The sequence below is a fragment of the Pomacea canaliculata genome, linkage group LG2 (genome assembly GCF_003073045.1).
Source record: "Pomacea canaliculata isolate SZHN2017 linkage group LG2, ASM307304v1, whole genome shotgun sequence".
NCBI lineage: Eukaryota > Metazoa > Mollusca > Gastropoda > Architaenioglossa > Ampullariidae > Pomacea > Pomacea canaliculata.
Genome location: NC_037591.1, coordinates 28861994 through 28881093, shown reverse-complemented (window position 1 = coordinate 28881093; position 19100 = coordinate 28861994). Strand labels below are relative to the sequence as shown.

Sequence of the window (19100 nt, the reverse complement as noted above, 5' to 3'; positions counted from 1 at the left end):
GAATTTTTGGGTCATTCCGCGGCCATAGACCTTCAACAAAAGTTCAGTAAGGTAATTAGCGAATCAAACTTCAAGCAAGCTAATTTACTTCAAATTTCTATGGATGGACCTTCTGTAAACCTAAACCTTCTTGAGAAAATTAATAACGACATGATTACCAATCACAATGTTGGTTTGTTAAATGTGGGCAGCTGTGGACTCCATGTTATGCACAATGCATTTAGGCGTGGGTGCGAGGCTTCTCAATGGGAGCTTGAGTCATTTCTTACATCTGCTTATATCTTGTTCAGAGACAGCCCAGCCAGAAGAGAAGATTATATAAAAGTAACTGGTTCCACATCTTTTCCAGCCAAGTTCTGTGCTCACCGATGGCTTGAAAACAATTCTGTTGCTGAAAAAGCAATTGTTATGCTTCCATACTTGGAAAAATTTGTCAAAGCTGCAATGGAGAAAAAAATAACATTGCCAAAGAACAAATCTTTTGATATTGTAAAAGCTGGAGTCTTATCTACCCTTTGCTTTCATGTCGTCTGGCTTTCTTTAGTTTAATTGCCAGTATACTTGAACCTTTTTTGAGAAAATACCAAGCTGATCAGCCTCTTCTTCCTTTCCTTTGTTTAGACTTACATGACATTATGAAAAATCTGATGCACAAATTTATCAAGTCAAATGTACTTAATAAATGTGAAACTGCCCTCCAACTTGTGCAGGTTGATATATGCAACAGTTCTAACCATGTCAATCTGAGCATGATCGAACTTGGCTTCAGGTTGATAGACTACTGGCTGTAGCTAAGAAACAGTCATCAGTAAACGATGGAACTCTCATGGCCTTCAGAGCTGAATGCAGAGATTTTTTGAAAGCAGTTGTTCTAAAATTGCAGGATAAATCTCCACTGAAGTACACCCTAGTGAGAAACATAACTTTCTTAAACCCAAAGACCATGGGGAAAAAGACAAATCAATACAAAAAATGAAAAAGGTTTTGTTGTATTGCCAAGGTGTGAAAGGTTTGATGATGTGACTTGTGACAAGGTATTGTCAGAGTTCCGTAATTTTCTTGACAGTTCTGCAGGTGAGTGTGGTAGTAAGGCTTTTGACCCTATGACACAAAGACTGGATAGTTGGTTTTATGATGCCCTTGCTGGAAAAGCAGAGTTTCAGGTGTTGTGGTCTGTTGTCAGACAGTTACTCCTACTCTCTCATGGTCAAGCTACAGTGGAAAGAGGATTTTCATTCAACAAAGAAACAGTAGCTGACAATCTTAGTCAGACTGCACTAAAAGCACGCAGAGTAATTCTTGATCATATTCACAGTGTGGGAGGGGTGGAAAATGTTGAGATCTCCAAACCACTGATGATATCCGCTTCTAGTGCCTATGGCAGGTATGAACGTTACCTCTCTGAGCAGAAGCAGCAGAAGGAAACAGAAGAAAAGCAGGTCCACAGAAAGAGATTAGGAGATGAGCTGGTAATACTCACAAAAAGGCTAAAGACCACCAGTGCCGAAGAACGACACCTGCTGGAACTGGCTGACAGACATAGTTTCCAGGCTGAAGAGCAAAAAAGTTTTTTCACTTATTGAAAGATCTAACAACATGCGTTTGTTAGCCAAAGACAAGAAGAAGGAGATAACAAGATTCAGTCAGACATTGATAGATTACAGGAAGAAATTAAAAGGTGTTGAATTGTGACATTCAGAATTAATGTTTATTTCAGTTTAAATAAGCCTGCACAATTCTGTACATGTATGCTATGGAACATGTTAAAAAACCAGAACTATTTAGAGGAAATTAGGTTGTGTAAAGAAATTGTATTGTTTAGTATTGGTAAAGCTGTAGGGGTGACAAAGAATTGAATTTCATCAATGAAACTTTTGCTTATAGTAGATGGATTGCTTTGTCATTTTGTAATCTTAATCTTATGTGTATTAGTATATCATGCTGTTTATGTATATGTTTGCATGTGTTACATGTATGTGTAATAAGAATGCTTAAATAATATCTCAAGGTTAAAAATAAATGGGCTGTAATGCTTGACAGTTTCGACTCATTCCATCTTTGGTTTAGCATTAGGATCACACTCTTTTCATTCCTCATCTGATCCTCCAGTCCTTGGCATTCCTTGTAGTCACAAGAAAATGTTTGGTCTACACATCTGTACAACACTAGTTGCCCTTCCGTATTCGCAAAAAACGCTCTTTTTTTCAAAAGTTCTTTAGAAACTTACTCTTTCTTGAACTTTGATCTTCTAGTACTACTGTGCATAGCTCTATTTCTATCTCTCTCTTCCCATTAGAGTGTGTGTGCGAGAGAGAGACACGTGAACTGACTTTTGTATTACACCAAAGAATGGCTTTCAGGTTTTGCAATTATTATTACTTAGATTTCTAGAAAACTTGGAACATTAACGGTGTATGTTATCAGCGCGCTAAGGACACTTTTTAAGTTATCTAATCTAAATATGGCAGACAGGCATCAAAATTAACTCTTTGATTATTTATTACTAGAAATACATGTATTTGAGAACATAGAGAAGACCACAGATTCATAAATAATACATCTTTCCGACCACACAAGAGAAAAACTTAAGCATTGATGACTGTCACTTAGGTCCTTTCGAATGCATGAAAGGTCCTTTTAAGGTCCTTTTTTGGCACCATCCCTGATCCCTGGGAACCCTGGGTACAGTTGATCATAGTGGGAACATGGTGCTGAATGCTGAGATGGTGTACTTTTTTATATATCGGTTTTACTGTGAACATATTTTGTGCAAGTATACTTACCCTTGAACACCAAAAGTCAGCATCAGTGTACATTTAAAGATACAGAAAAGTTTTGTTCTTCAAGTGTAGTTTTTAGAGGAAGTATATAAAATTTATATGTTTTCCTTGTAAAATACTGCTAAGGCAACAGAATGTATGTATAACTTTATCAGTGTCTTAGGGCTACAAAGTGTATTTCCTAGTATAATAGCAGTAATGATTATCTTAAGATTTAACCAGTTTCAGTTGTATACGGCATGCTTTTTATTCAGCTTGCCTCACCGTGTTTCAGTATTTAGCATTTATCAAGATTTGGTTTCCAACCCGTGTAATTTATGTATAGATATATTCTTGAATCTGTTTTTCAAAGTATGTTGCCCTTTTATAACGTAATTCCTTTTATAATTTTGTAATCTCTTAAAATGAGGGTGAGGGTGCTGTGTCAAGAATCTTCTGGGACTGTCTGGCCTATTTAAGGAAGAGAGGGTCAGAAGGTTAGTGTGTTTAATGTTTAAGCTACTGCAGGGGATGCACTTGTAAAGAGCAAACTTGATGACTAGTGGGACCTGAATTGTATATAAGTTGGAACGTGATGGAGGCTTAAAATCAGTGTGCTTACACATGGTTCTAGTAATGATTGTAACAGCTGTTTTGATGGTAGTGGTTATTTTCCACAAAGATTAAAATTAAACAGAATATTGACTTTGCCAGATTTGTGTTTTCTCTTGAATTTGGTTTTCTGTAGGGTTAGGTAGACCGTTTTTTTGTAACATGTTGCATTGTTTGAACCGATAACTGCTCTGTTAAAAGGGAGATAAGTTTTGCCATCGAGGAGGATGTGCGGGTATGTCACGTTCAGTGACTCCGGTGATCTTTTCCTTGGGGATCAGCCTGTGCACCTGAAACTGCAATTATCCTGACCTGAAGTGTTTCCATGGTTACCGAGAAGGGAAGGAAGAACTCTAGTCGCTACAGGGATAGAAAGCGAGAAGAAAGACCATGTTTCCTAGCTGGGCTATCAGTGGAATACAAGACTGCATTTTCCTTATTGTTCCTGATGTATGTACATGTAGTCCTGAGTTTTCGAGAGCAGTGCCCATCTTTCCCTCGCTGTCTCGCCAACCATCTGATCAAGTACACGTTTAACAGCTTGAGTAGCTGAAGTGGGGGTGTGAAGATCACATCATTGTCGAACTGGTTATAGTGTAGGCGCCTCTGTCCTCCGACAGTTCTAGAACATCGCTTGCGGCTCAGTGAGTCAGTGAGAGAGAGAGAAATCGAATTTTCTGTAGATGAGTTCATCGGCCTGTTACAAAGGACAGCGTAAGAAACTCGTAACATTGTATGCACAAGTTGTACAAAGAAAATTATCTTCAAAAGGAACAGCACACTTTTTGAACAAAACCCAAACTGCTTTTTACAATTGCAGAAGATACACCGAGAAAACACGTGGTAAACAAAAACAAAAAAATACTACAGGTACGAATACGCACACGGAGTTTATATTTACATGCATGCTCTATTGTCGGACTTCAAGCTCTCTGTTCCAACGCCGTGAAGACAAATGTAGCGAGAGGATTACAAATATTATTTCTGGTGTCTGACATACCTTTGAATCTGAAAACAAAAAACCCAAACAAATCGGAGTATTTCGGGACGATAAATAGGAAGTGTATTTCGGTTTCTTCAGCTTGACAAAAGGTACTTTACATCCTTATTTTCGGCAAAACAAAATGTTTAACAGTAGTCATATAAACCTAAGTGACCTTGTTATCTCTATGTAAACTGAGTAATGTTTCGTAGGCTTTTCTTGGTAGATGTTCGTGTGGCATCTGTAAAGTTGTGGTCAAGTATCTACATAATACATCTAACATATATGTATGAATAAACCAGTGAAATTCCACAAAAGGTCTACATGTCATTCTGCTTTCATTCTGATTTTATTCAACTAAAAAAAAAAAATGTTTTCTGATGATATAGGGCTAGTTTCTGAGACGATAATGGGTCAGCAAAATCAACTAATTGTTCTGTCAAGTTGACAAATGCTTGGACCTTGTGGTAAATGTGGACAAGAGAGAGAATGGCGAGATGACGCAGCACCCTCATCACTAAATGGCAAAAGGCATCGCCGCTATTTCAGATTTTTTTTAAAATGTAACTGGTGTTTTCTGTTTATCTACCCTCCCACTCCCCACTTCTTTCTCTACAAAGTTAATCAAGTTAAGTACCTTTACAAAGAAATACAAAACGAGGACAAGCAGAAGTGATACTGATTTACATTCTCCATGATGCCATTTCCTGCCTCTAGAAATGTATTCGGTCTCGGGTTGGGAAATAAAAGCCCATCCTGTGTTTGTGCTCAGTGCTTCGCTGAGGTGAGGGCTTCTCGTCTCGGGAAGAGGTTGGATGACGGCAAGATGTTACAGCAGACTTCATTGTTTGACTAGGAATGTTGTCAACCACTCCCCTGCCGTGCGGAAGTCGTCGTTGTTCAAAGACTGCTGCTGCTGTTGCAGCGATGAAATTCTGTCTCGAGGGCTTTCAAGCGAAACTTCGAGAAAAGAGGCCTCGTTACAGCAGACAGAGAGACAGAGTCATCGGGTAGGATGTTTGTTTTGTTCATCCATTGAGATGTAGAGTTGTCATCACTGCAGCTGTTTCACACCATTTGAACAATACATATTTTTGGATCGAAGTGTTTTCGTCCACACAGTGGTACATACGGGGAAAAGTCACCAGGTTTGGTCACACATTCTGCGGTTAGTCGTTTCGTCTTGGTATGAAAAGCATAAATATGTTTATTATGCAGAGATGTGTCCATCATAAGCTTCAAAGCCGTCCTGAGCTTACTGGGCTGAAGACGGACACACTAGTAAACTTGATAGTTACAGTGCAGTGCTGTCATCTAACCGTGATTTTGTAATATGAAGGTTGCTAACTTTGTGGCATAACAAGATATAAACATATGAGCCAATTTTTGAACACAGAACCGTCTACCCACACTTTATTGGTGACATGATGTCTAACCACAGTACTACCGGACGGTTCGGACCTCGCCAGTAATAAAAGGAAAAATACTCATACTCTCCTACATTATTGTCTGTGACATTAGTTGGTGTGTAGTCAAATAGACTGATGCAACGGACAGCTGTGGGAAGGTTGGGGGCGAATGTACCACTCCAGAGACCCGCTGTTTTTGCTGGCGGAGAAGGGAGCAATAGCTGTTTATTACAGCAAGTGTGCATGTCTACATGCATGCCTCTCTTTCCTCGCGCTGAAGGAGAGTAAATAGCTGCAGCAGCTGTTTGCACAAACCTGTCGCCAATTACAGCAACATGCGGCATGCATAGCACAGTGCTCTTCTCCTATCCTCCCTTTATCACCCACCTGGCTCTCCTCCGAAAGCGCACAGACCGCCTACGCAACCATGGAGCGAGGTGAAGGCTGAGGAGGTCAGGGGTTATAGTTAAGATGAGGTCAGACAACCTCTGTGGGCAAGACTAGCAAATGAGTTCTATTTGTCAACAGACGCGTTCTAATCAGGCTTTGATTAGTGTGCTTGGAGTGCGCCATGGCAATCTGAGGTCACCAGCACAAATATATATATCTCTCTCTGTGGATGTACTTGCTCACCACCCTCCAACCAAAAACTGGCTGTGCGCACCCCACTGAACAGCCCCCGAGCTGTAGATCCTCCAGAGTAAGCAAAATATCGCAGGCGGCGTGTCCCCCCCTCCCACTGTTAGCTGGTGTGCGTCAGTTGCAGGTAAGTGCGGGAGGTGTCACAACTTTCTTGTTCACCTGTCACGCCAGGACGTACCCGCGTTCACCTCTCTTACATTTAACTGACGGCTTTAATTCGTGGTGGAAGGAAGGCTCCGTTCTCAACGTAATTTTTGTTTACATCTGCCTTTTCCAGGTCTCCGAGGACTACCTGTGCAGGAGACATTGTTGTCTGTGTTCACCTGTTGCGCGATTTTCGCTTTCTTCGAGAACTGTGGTCGCGACAGCTCAGGGGTATCGACGTACGTGGTGGTTGGTGGAGCTGCCCTTCCGAACACTCGACAGCGAGAGAGAGGGAGAAGCACTGGATAATTCAGGTCCAGGTGAAACAAAATGGCTTCTGGGGATGTTGAGTTGCTGCAGCTGAGGCGTTACGACACCAGTCAGCCATGGGGCTTCCGTATGCAGGGGGGCTCGGAGTACAACATGCCGCTGTACGTCGCACAGGTAACACACGTTTGCAACACTCACTGCGCCCTCTGCTTGATTGTTCACGCCGGCATGAACAAAGTGCCCGTGGCGGCGTCAAGATTGCCTGAATAAGTTGTTCGCACTTTCTTCCCGCTTTATTCTATGATTGCACTCCTACTCTGCTTTTTCCAACAATATGGCTGCATGCCAGTAGACAGTGATCAGCTAGAAAAGAAGGTCTGTGTTTTGAAAACGTCTCTGCAGGTTTGAAGACCTCTTTCAGACTGTCCCACCCTGAAGCTTCTGTACAACCTTTCACTTCTGATGTCTTGCAAGTCACTTGCTCACGCACTCTTGTTCGCACACTTATTTAAAGAGAGTTCAACAAAATTGAACCAAACTTGTTTTTTTTATCCAGAAACAGTGTTGATTTTAAAAATAAATTTACTATTTGTTTCTTACACATAGTACATACACTTATTATAGATGAGTATAGTCAGCGACACATGCAATACAATACACAGGTTTACCTTTTTTAAGTGTCCTCTGTAAATTGAAACTTATTTCTTGGATGGTCAAAGGAACAAAGTTACCCTGCAGAGGTTACCTCCCCATGTAAACGGCTAAAGCTGTCCTTCCTCCCTCCCCCCTCCACTTCGCAGAGAGAGTGGGTGTGTGTTCTGATGCCTGATGTAATGTTCCCGAAGTTCCCAAGTTTTAAGTCCAGAAGGTTGGCTGGACGGTTGCTTTAACAGCAAAGCACGTCCACCTTGTGGCAATTTCACACCATGGGGGCTAGGGAAAGTGCGATTGTGAACAAAGGACTAAAAAAAGTATCGGGCTTTCAAAAATAAGACAACGACCAACCATGTGAACAGTTGTCATATCCAGCACCCGAGACGGGATGCAAGGTCCCGACCCTTACACTGCTCACTGACAATGATGATGACCTCTTGTAGCGCAACATAAACAAAGATTAAACAGAAGCCTTCATCTTGTCCAGCAGAGTACTGGAGTTCATCTTGGTCTGTTCGGGTCGGCGGTGCCGATGTCTCCATTCGTAGCTTGAACACGAAACTTAAATTTGTGACTGAATATGGTTCTTGACGATCATGTGTCTAACTGTCGTGCTCAATGCTACGAACTCTCCAAGATCAGCTCCATTCGCCATACTCTATCAATCTAAACTACAAAGATTCTCGTTTTCTCTCTAAACAAATTAGACAACCGCAACTCTCTTCTAGCTAACTGTTCACAGTACTTCATTCACAAGCTTTAAAAAGTCACGAGCTCGCCTGCTTGCCTCTTTTTCCAGACTCGCAAATGTGAACACACTACACCACTTTTGCACGCTGTTCACTACAAGAATTGGCTAAAACCTTTCAACTCTCTGCCATAGACTATTTACTGGCTTCTCCCCTGTCATTTTTTTTCTCTCCTGTCTGTCCACAGTATTGATCAAAGCCTCCGATCCTCATCTAATGATTGCATCCTATCCATTCTTCCTACAGAGACAGTATAGGGTTTTCTGTACTTCTAGCCAGTGCAACTCCTCTACACCACATCCACTATCACCAAAACAGAATTCAAACGCACACTCAAAATATATTTGTTAAAAAAATTACTATGCTTGATCTTTTGTAGTCAATTTGTTATCATTATTAATCAACGCGATTAATGTTTATTTCGTATTTTATTAGTCATGTGTAGCTTTGTATACTTAATTCATTAAATTTCATTACCTGTGTATTCTTTAACCTGTGGCTTAGTGGCTGTTTTGTGTATCATCACATGTTATCGTTTACCTAGTGGTTTTAGGGTTAATTGTTATTGTTGGTCAGTGCAGAGAGTGCAACTGCTTTGATTGTGATGCTGCGCAATAAGAGATGATGATGATTGATGGATGATTGGATGATTGATTGATTGATGATGATGCAAAGGAAAAATGATGGTTGGCTTTGTCAGTTATTTGACATTTCACCAGCTGCTGTTAAGTCACTGTGCTAGCACTATTATTTGCTGTTCATTCATGTGTATGTGCGTGTGTGAGGAAGGGGTGGGGAGGGCTAAGCAAATTTAGGCAGTCATAGCGAGTTAATCCAGCCCTACAAGCAGACCGCCATTTTTTTCTTTCTTTTTTTTTTTTTTTTTTACTGGGACCTTTGTACCTTACCAGCATCCGAGTTTCTATCACGACAAAGCAGCCGGCTCTGTTAACAGGTGACCCATGACAAGAAAGAACAGCGAGCCCGAGACGAGATCTGAACCTTGGCACTCCAATCTTCACTGTTTTGGCGCGGGTTAAGGGCGTTAACCGTTGCATTGCGTTCATAGAGAAATGACGCACGATGTTCATCGTCATCGTGACTGGTTTATGGGCTTGACCTCTGCGTGGGCGGGCTGCACCCTGTCTCCCATCGTGGCATGTTTTATACACACTCCCACTACATACTGTCTACACTGGCTCTACTGCAAATCAAAGACCATCACTTTTTTACTTCTACCTTCTCTCTTTCGCACGCACGCACGCGCGAGCACACACACACACAAGGTATGAAATACGATCATAGTGGTTGTCCCCTGATGAACTGTGCCATAGCATCCTTCCTGTTTTTGAAGGGATTTAAGTCCGGTGAGCCCCGTGCACTCCACGTTCTGGTCTCGTCTGCTTCTCCGGCTACTGCAGCAGCCACACGCCTCCATCGCTGCAGAAGCCCGTGCTGTGTGCTGCGCACTCACGCAAGCGCCGAGCAGCACGGAAGTCGCAAGCGCTGGGCACACACCTCCTTATACAGCCTGGAATGTGGCGCCGGTGTCGTGGAGTAGAATAATCCTCCTCCAGACTAACTCCCCATCCTATAACTACTCTCCCTCCCCCTCCTGGCACCTCTCTTGTCCCACTTCCATTGGACGTGCAATCAGTGATGTCAAGGCCACCACACAACACCTCGCGCTGTCTTCCTTGCCGTTTGCATCGCCGATGAGCGTCGATGTTATCGCACAGCCGGGCTTGTTGTCAACCCCGGGCACACTGTGGGTTTGTTTGCGCATGCTGGATGCAGGCTTCAGGAACGACTCGTCTCTGCATCCCATCACGATCGCTGAAAGTTTTCGTTTTTTAACACCTTGCAGATATTTTGAGGCCCAAGTGAAGCTCGGCCTTTGATGTGCCAGATGGTGTTTGAGATATTGTGATCTGTTGCATTTTCATACTTCTGCTAGATCCGAGTGAATTGTTTTTATTTTCACATTGCCGTGCACGAGCTCTTGGTGCGAGTTAATAGCTCTCCCAGTCATTGGAAATGTTACTTTTTTGTTTGTTTGTTTGTTTGTTTGTTTGTTTGTTTGTTTGTTTGTTTGTTTGTTTGTTTCATGTGCTTCCACTTTAACCTAGTTTCTATGACAACGATATGTATGGTGGGTTTCATGATAACCACTGGTAAAATGCTGTCATTCACAACACTTCCACACAACATAGTCATCATGGGGAATGGAGGGGGACATCGAGGTCGTTGTGTGTGTGTGGCAAATATCTCATTAAGTTAAACGTCATACAGGACAGGGAGAAGTTATTTGTTGACTAACGACTTATTTTGACTGGCGTCATCTTGACGAAGTATGAGTATATTTATATATCTTAGGAAAGAATAATCAGTGGCAACCATACAGCTGCTACTTTTCTCGATAGAAGCGATGTCGCTTTTGTCGAATTTTGTTTAATAATAAAGGAAAACACCCTGTGTACAGATTATGCGTCACCTGGATTCCATGCAGCCCTACGTCAACGTATGCAGGTAAACAGGGCCGCTAAAGTGGTGCTGCCGGTTTCTTTGCCACTGGGGGGTCTGGGGGAAGAGTTGGAGGGGATGAGGGGGGCGGGGTATTGTGAGGTGCTGAATTGCTACGTCCTCGCGTGGTGGCCAAGGGAAGTTGCAATCTGTCGACTACTCGAACGGCTTTTATTTCTGCGGATGACCCCTTGACATTTCTGACAGGCCACTGGACGTGTGAGCAGAGCAAGAGGGAAGCTGATAGTTGTTCACAGCCCTCGCTCTCTTTTGACCCCCTCAACTATTGCTATATGCTAGCAAGGTCAGGGATCCATCAAATTCACACCGTAAAAGGTCTTTTCTTTGCCCTGTGCGCACTCCTTCTGTTTGTCTAGCTCACGCAATGGACCTTATTCACGCGCGGTTTTGCCTGGCTTTCCAAAACGAGGCCTCATGGTTACGACAATGAATGCCTGAGAGCTTTACAAATAAAGTCATATCGCAAAGGCACTGCTATGTGTCGTTATGTACAAATGAAGATGTGGCGGTCATACTTTCGTTTTTGTTTTTTTTTTTTTTCGTTTGCAAGTGATAAAAACACTTTGGAAGCTCTGAACTTGAAAAGTTCGGAGAGGCAAAGACACACGTCCGCTTTCAATGTAATGTGTTGAGTGTATGGCATGCTTGCTTTGCTTTGCTGTTTCAGTTTAACTTAGTTTAAAATAATTCAAACGACAGCAATACATGCAAATATAGTTGACCAAGTCTGTAACAGTTCAGGTAAGGTTAGAATTATCTAATAAATAATATGCATGTGACATATGGTAATGTAGGATTTCTGTGTCAGTCTTCGTGAAGATTAAATTTACACTTGGTGGTAGACTTGCAGAGAGCAAACAGCAAACTGAAATGTCAGGTTTCGTGTTTCATTCTGACAAATACTTTGAGAAACATTTATTTCATCGTTTAGGAATATGTTTTAAGGTCAAAAGTACAGACTCCTAGTTCATTTTTTTAACAGAATAACTTATTCACACTGCAGAAGTGCCACCACATACAAAAGCCAAATAACCCATGTGGTACTGTCACATTCACTTTATGCAGATGATTTTGGGGGATGAAGGCGTGGTAAATAAAAAAATGTACAACCAATTTTCTGAAATCGTCTAACTCGGTGGTTCTTAACCGGGGTTCGATCGAACCCTAGGGGGTGAGTCAGTCTCAGGGGTTCGGCGGAGCCTCCGCCACGGAGGTCAAGACACACCCGCAATTCGTGATGACACTAAAAAAAGGTTCGGTGAACGTGCATATGAAACTTGTGGGTTCGGTACATCAAACAAGGTTAAGAACCACTGGTCTAACTACAATGTATCTATAATTTTGTTTTTCATGACGACCTATTACATCATATTAACGACTGGAGAAGACCGCAGAAAACCACTTCTAGCTAATTTTGCTTTTGTTTTATTTTTGCATGAATAAATTTATTGGGCGATGAAATTGAGAAACTGGAGTGTTAGATAGCTAGGGTTGATACGCATACCATTTCTGTCTTGTGTGCAGGTGTCGCCCAAGTCCATTGCCGACAAAGCTGGATGTCGGGTAGGGGACGCCATTCTTCAAATCTGCGGAGCCGAAACGCAGGGCTGGTCACACACGCAGGCTAAACAGGCCATGATACGTGCCGGAAATGACGTCGATTTGGTCGTTCAGAGGTGAGATGATGTCCTTCTCTCATGTCTGTTGTGCCGGTGGTTTGCGTTTCTCCAACTAAGCCATCAGCTACTCAAGATTCTTTCAAGATTCTTTATTTATGATTCTTTATTCTGTCACCCTCTAATGGATAGTGCGATATTAAAACTATATTCATACATGTTTACACACATTCCTATCTTTATCAATAGTATCTAATAGTCACATAGACGCACTAGTTGGTTTAGGACAGCTTAAAAAACCAACAACAATAACAGAAAATAGAAAGAGAAGCAAATTCTTTCCATCATCCACCCGAGTCGGAGAGGTTTTTCTAGTTTTCGTTGGTGCTTGCCCGCGTATATGTTCGGTCAGTCTAACAACCACTGTAGTCTTGAGAGTCTTGATACATTTTCGACTTCTTAACCCTCTGCACCATCTTTAACGTCCGTTTGTGAGCATTAGTTGCACAAACATTAGTACAGCGATCTAGAAACAGCCCAAAGAGCTGCGAGTGTACGAGCGAGAGGGTGAAAGCCTCGTACTGTGTCTGCAAGTCGTCTAGAGGACAACGCCCAACATTGTTAGATTCTCATTAACAGGCCGGTCACAGACCTTTAAACACTGCGCGAGCTAGTTCACGGCATAAATACTGTCAGATAAACCTGGCTGGGGCCTCCAGGGAGATTCGAGTCGGGTGGGATGGGAGGGAATATGTTGGTTTAGTCGCAGAGTCACAGATAGTGGGCGGTGAGCTGCCGACCTTAACATTCAGACTCTGCGTCGAGAGAGCGCGCGGGCCGGGGAGGTAACCCATCGCGCGATTGCCTTTGCCCAACGGCATTGTGTAGATTAGGGAGGGAGAATCCCCTTGCTCGTTCTTGACACCTACATCTCACAGATCCTATTCAGCCAGCCAACCACACAGCAAATACCACTCGGTACCAACTCGCAAACACTCGTTCAAACGTCTCAGCTATTGCGCAAACACGTTTTTGGTATAACACCAAAACCGCCGTTCATGTTTATTTGTGTCTGCATAAAAGAAATTAATAATAATTGACGCTGTAATTTTTTCTTCTCCTCCTTCTCCGCCTCATTCTCATTCTTTTTGTTCTTCTCTATACAGTACATAAAGCTGGTTGTCAAGTGGGAGAATCGCTTTATAAATCATCCATTCTCATCATCATCATTATTATTCCTCCCTGTCGGGCAGTTTGGTGGTGCAAGGTTAAATTCTCGCCACCAGAGAGAATCGATTGTACTAGGTTCAGATCTCGCCTCATGCACCTTTTTCTTCGCATGTGGCACCTGTTTGCATGGCCGCCTGGTGGCAAAAGCATCCTTTCCTCACCCCATTCCACCCCTACCCGACAACTCTTTCTCCTTCTTCTTTTGTGTTCGGCTCACGTCCTTATCTTTGCCGTCTTCGTTTTTATCATACTTTATTTTCCCCCTTTTCAAATTTTTTATCACATTTTTCTTTCTTTCTTGTCTTCGTAATTCCTAATTGATCATTCCTTTTATTTTTTTCACTGTCTTATCTTGGGGTGTGCGTGCTGCAGAGGGGTGGTCAGTGCCCAAGCCATGCCGCCCCCGGAGCCGGAGCAGCGTGTGGAGCTGGACGAGGGCAGCATCGACCCGGGTATGAACGAGGGCACGAAGTTCCGCAACGTCATGCCCAAGTCCTACCGCATGCTGGAGGCGCAACTGGGTGGAGGGGGCGCGCAGTCCGCCCTGCAGCAGAAACGACAGCAACCCCCGCATGCTGCTGCTGCTCCTCCCCCTGCTCCCGCCGCTCAGCCCGCAGAAGGTTAGTGTGTGCCAGCAAGTCTGTCGGTGGTGGAGTGGAGGGATAGTGGGGGGGAGACGAAGGGGGAAAGCATAAGAAAGCGAATCGCTTTGCGCTTACTTTATCTTTCATATCCTCTGTTATAGTATTCGACGCAAATTGCACGCAGCTTCCGGTGTATTAAAAATCTGTTTGTGTGTAGTGTGTGTACGTGTTTTCGACACACGGGAAAAAAATCTTGATTTTTTCCCCTTATTTCGTTAACAGTAATAGTTGGTTTAATGATAATACTGATGAAGATTATAAGAATGAAACAGATGTGCAAATATTATAACATTTTACCTGTAACAGTAAATGAGGCGCAGATCATTTCATCTCGAAACATTTTTATTTTATGTCTCTGAACAGGTGGTCGACCATCATCTATATTTGACCGTAAAAAACAGGACAGATCAGATTATCTTCAGGCATCAGGCCCGACGATCCAGAAGGCATACGGCCAGAAATACTGATGTTCTGAGTTTGGCATCCTCCTCATTCATCTTTCCTTTCCTTAAAGCCATAATTCAGTCGTGAGATAGAATACTCAGTATGGCGGGTCTTTTATAACACGAGTCCATTTGTTTTTGCTGTTTAAAAGAATGCAGAGGAAGTGCAAATGCTGTGAGTACCTTTCCCAAGATGCTTCCGTCTCCATGGACACTAGACAGCCACAAACTTCGGCTACTCCAATTTCTTTACATCAGTCTTTCACTGAAGTTCAGTTATCCCCTGTTCGTGGTATTGTTTTCGCAGAAACGAGTAGCCGATAGAACCGAGCAACCCCAAGTATCAGCAGAATTTCCAAGAACAATTACACTGTAAAGACTTGAACTTTTCTGGTTTTTACCTCATACGTTGAAGGTGGATATGAGAAGTGGAAAGATCTGAATTACATGTTATGTATAATGAACAGCCAGGTCAAAGATCTGAACTTAACTTAAAATTATAAAATTGTTTTAAATGGGTAAAAGAGAAAAAAATATGCAAGGTGTTTACATATCAACAAATTAATGAATATCTGTTAATCCTTGTTGAAAGGCAATACACTTATCTAAGACATGACGATCTGCAAGTGCATTGATAGTGTACGAAAACACATGTTGTTACTCTCAGATATATTCTTAAGAATTTTATTCGCATTTAAAAGAACCATATATATATATCAAGTGATTTCTGACAGAATTTATTAATGACTTTTTTAAAGTTGAATAAGAAGACATTACATCCCGTAGAGAATGTGTGTTGTTTTAGATATTAAACATATTCCCTTGAGTATCAGATCTCGATGGGTGACAGAAGATAAAGTATGTGTTTTCATTAAGTGTATATATGTACTATATATGCTTATTTATGAGAAAATATGCACGTTAAAAGATTTGCTACAGAGATGTGTTTTTCACGAGTAATTTCCACACAGTCAAGAATTTTCAAGGAAGCGGTGATGATTCGTTTATGGTCAGCTTTACGAACGATTGCACTACTTTGTTAAAGGCCCTTCTTAAGCAGATAAATATTGACAAAAGTTTGGCAAAGGTTTTACATAATATTTATATAATAACTTTGTCAATTTTTGTCATACGTCCTTCTATATTTGCCTAGTTAATGGCATTTAAAGAATCAGTCTTGACACGAGTGAGAATCACAGGATTCGCCAGAGATGACTGGTTGACATGTCACTGCCGCTCGATATGTCCCCACAATAAGTATACAGTAAATGTCTTTATATAATAGTAATAGTAAGAAGAAAGTGACTTGTCCGAGAACAAAACTGTCGACCCTTGGTATTCCCTAATTTTAGGCAATTCGTCCTCGTTGAAATAACTTCTAGTCAAGTTATTTTGTCATTGTTTGACATTTCTTGCTTACCCGTCCTTCAACTTACAGCCCCTGTGCTACCCGTTCCTAATCCATATTTCTCAGTACTTCCTAAAATTCCACTTTATTCTAAAGTTTTATTTTTACTCCTGTTATATATTTTTGTACTTTCCATTTTTGCCTCGAATTATTTTATTCTTCTCCTACGTGCTTACAGTGTTTCACTTTTCGTGTCGTTAAGTCCATTATCCGCCCTTCCATATTAGGCTAGAGTTCTATGTTGAATTTTGTTTATTTCTAACTAGCTTACTCTGCAACCTTTTAGTTTTAACTTTGCCTTCGTACTTCTTAGTCTACCTAACCCATGCAGCACTCAGAAGTTTTGTTCAAAACTTTGATTTTAATCTGTACAATAATTTTCAGCTGTCCTTCACAGAAGGAACAGGCTAAAATCGGTATATTACTTTATGGCAAGATAAGAAATGTAAAAAAATAACCGATATTTTTATTTTTATGTGGGTGTATGTATGAATACCTCCGTCAGGCAATAGACACCTTTGCCTACGTGGACACACAGGCATCAACCCTCTATAGCCAAAGGGAAACTTGCAGAACAGGTTGCATAATTTGGGGCTCGACCACAACCATGTCATAAACCTAAGTCTGAAGTTGAAAACCGATTTGATCAGCAAAATGTTGTGAATATGATTTCCGTTTGAATGTAAGCGTTTAAATTTTTTTAAATTATTGTATAAAAGCTAAGCATGGCAGTAGAAGCAAACTAGACATAGCATTGTAAGTGGCTGTAGAAAAAAAAGAACAGGACATCTATCAAGCTTCAGCATTTTCAGGCGAGCATAACCTGGGTGTGGATAATGAAGGGTGTATGGACTTTCACGTCTTCTGTGTGATGACAGAATTGTGTGTTACCGATAAAAGGTCCGCTGTATTTCATGGGTGCGCTACTGTGACTGTCATGCATAATGTGTAATCTGCTGTATTACTACACTATCGTCGACTAGTAAAGTGTGTTCTTATGCCAGATTGAGTCCTTTGATCTGTGATTATCTGATGGCTTCCTAAATGTGTTGCGAGTCTGAAAGAAGTGAAGCGCACGCACACACACAAACACAAAGAGAGAGAGAGTTACATGACAAATTTTTTTTTTAAATGCGCATTTTACATGTTCATTAAACTTTTTTGTCGTTGACTACAGTTAATTCAAGCGTGTGCACATACTTCTGCAACGGGATTTTATCATTTATATAAATAGTTAACAGCCCATATAGCTGAGATGACTAGTTAATCCCGATTCTGTTATACTGGCATCCTCACCTCTAATTATTTTAATATCAAATTTATTTTCCAACCTTGCATAAAAATGCTCAAGCCCATAGTTTCCTAACTATATTCCAAAAAGATCGATGTAAATGGATTGAATATAAGTTTTAATGATAGCGACTTAACACTTGGACTGTGTAATATATGCTAATATAAGTAAGGCAAGTAAGTCTGGTGGTCAAATATGCATCTTCTTCGTCAGCTGGCACCAGATGGAAGAAAGGGACCCAATAACTCAATAAAATTAGTCCAAACATCGACACCAAGGACAGAATCATAAATTTTTTTTAAAGAAGTGTCAAGTGCGAGAATTTTCACCGGCGAAGTGGATATCCTCGCACCGCGGTATTGAAAGCAGCGGGCAAGCAGACGGAATAGCAAAACTCAGGGCTAAAGACGAGCGATCCCTCTGGACCCAAACTATGGAGCTCGCTGCCTTTCTCAGTTCGAATCATTCAGCCTTTCCCAAGTTTCAGCAGGATTTTTATTTTCTTTTTCTTGTTTTGGAAATACCTCTTGCGGTAGCTCCATTCTCCCTGTGGTCCTGTATGTGTGTGAGTTGCTTTTTTTCTGTGAGAGAAATATTACTTAATTCACACTCTTATCCTATCAGCTGAATTCCATATTCATGTTCTGGTAATGTGAAGCATTGAGAGCCTGGCCTTGTGCTGGGATAGCCTAATATACAAGCTTCCTGAAACAGCATTTCGATAACTTGGAGATATGAAACGTTGACCCTGCTTGCCGATACGGAGGAGAATTCAGGCATTCGGAAACAAATTAAAGTGTCTGGGGAGGCCGTTCCGGATCTCGTACAGAGTACACAGACCAAATGAGTGCACAAAGTACGGTTGCCACACTCGTAGGACACCAGGAACCTCTGCCTGAAACAGTCATGAGGCGTATGCTGGTCTGGTTTGGCTGTGACAAAACAAGGGTGATTGAAAGAATGATAAAAGAAGCAGTACGTACTGGGTTTTATTACATTCTGCGAGCAAAGCAAGAAAATGATAGCTGCAAGAATTTTTTTTTCCCTGTTGAGATGGGCGTACTTGCTGGCGTTTGTACATGGTGGCCCAGGATTCCGTCATTTTCGTAAGACATAGCTGGTTGGTTGATTTAGTATGAAAGCGCTTCCACCTTGAAGTGATTTAAATTCGCACTTTGGTTGGGAGAGGGACAAGGGAAGGAACTGGAGCAGTCGGAGAAAACCATCGACGCCCAGCCTTACGAACAGGTGTCACATACAGAGAGTGTCCCGAGACGAGATTTGAACCCATAGATTCTCATTTCAGTGGTGACAAGCGATAGCGTCTTAACTACTACACTACCGAGCGCCCCTTAAAACCTCGAAGTCCCTATTCTGAGCTATTGCTCAATTTACTAAATTTTGGTAGGCGAGGCTGGTGTCATTAAATAGTTCACACGCACTTGATAATTTGTAGTTACAATTTAAACACACGGTGATAAAACTTTTTGGTTATCCAATACTGATGCAACATTTGATAACATGAGCGTCACAACAAGAGTCAGTCTATGAGACAAGCTATGTGAAGCACAGAAACGATCAGTGTATTTGTGCTCTTGTTCACAAGCTTTCGTGTGGAGATATATATACACACACATAGATATTGAATTAAACAAGCAAACATTGGCGGCAATGCTTATGTATTTCTTAATGAAATTTAAAAG

General features: G+C 41.6%; 1 protein-coding gene across 4 annotated transcripts; it reads left to right on the top strand.

Annotated features, from left to right (window-relative positions):
* Positions 1–5218: 5218 nt before the first annotated feature.
* LOC112557308 (PDZ and LIM domain protein 5-like) lies at positions 5219–17109 on the top strand. 4 transcript variants are annotated; one of them, XM_025227078.1, is made up of 5 exons: positions 5219–5363; positions 6682–6992; positions 12290–12441; positions 13984–14231; positions 14619–17109. In XM_025227078.1, the coding sequence occupies exons 2-5, from the start codon at positions 6879–6881 to the stop codon at positions 14720–14722; spliced, it is 618 nt and encodes a 205-aa protein (XP_025082863.1). In that variant the 5' UTR covers positions 5219–5363; positions 6682–6878; the 3' UTR covers positions 14723–17109. The 4 variants fall into 4 exon arrangements, with proteins under 4 accessions (XP_025082863.1, XP_025082864.1, XP_025082865.1 ...); XM_025227079.1 differs by lacking the exon at positions 5219–5363 and adding an exon at positions 5393–5521; XM_025227080.1 differs by lacking the exon at positions 5219–5363 and adding an exon at positions 5485–5501.
* The last annotated feature ends 1991 nt before the right edge of the window (positions 17110–19100 follow it).

Bases quoted from the DNA above. Each gene is read 5' to 3' on its own strand.
- LOC112557308 (XM_025227078.1), top strand. From the start codon at position 6,879: ATGGCTTCTGGGGATGTTGAGTTGCTGCAGCTGAGGCGTTACGACACC. The intron at 6,993-12,289 runs GTAACACACGTT...TCTTGTGTGCAG, and splicing joins TGCCGCTGTACGTCGCACAG to GTGTCGCCCAAGTCCATTGC. The intron at 12,442-13,983 runs GTGAGATGATGT...TGCGTGCTGCAG, and splicing joins GTCGATTTGGTCGTTCAGAG to AGGGGTGGTCAGTGCCCAAG.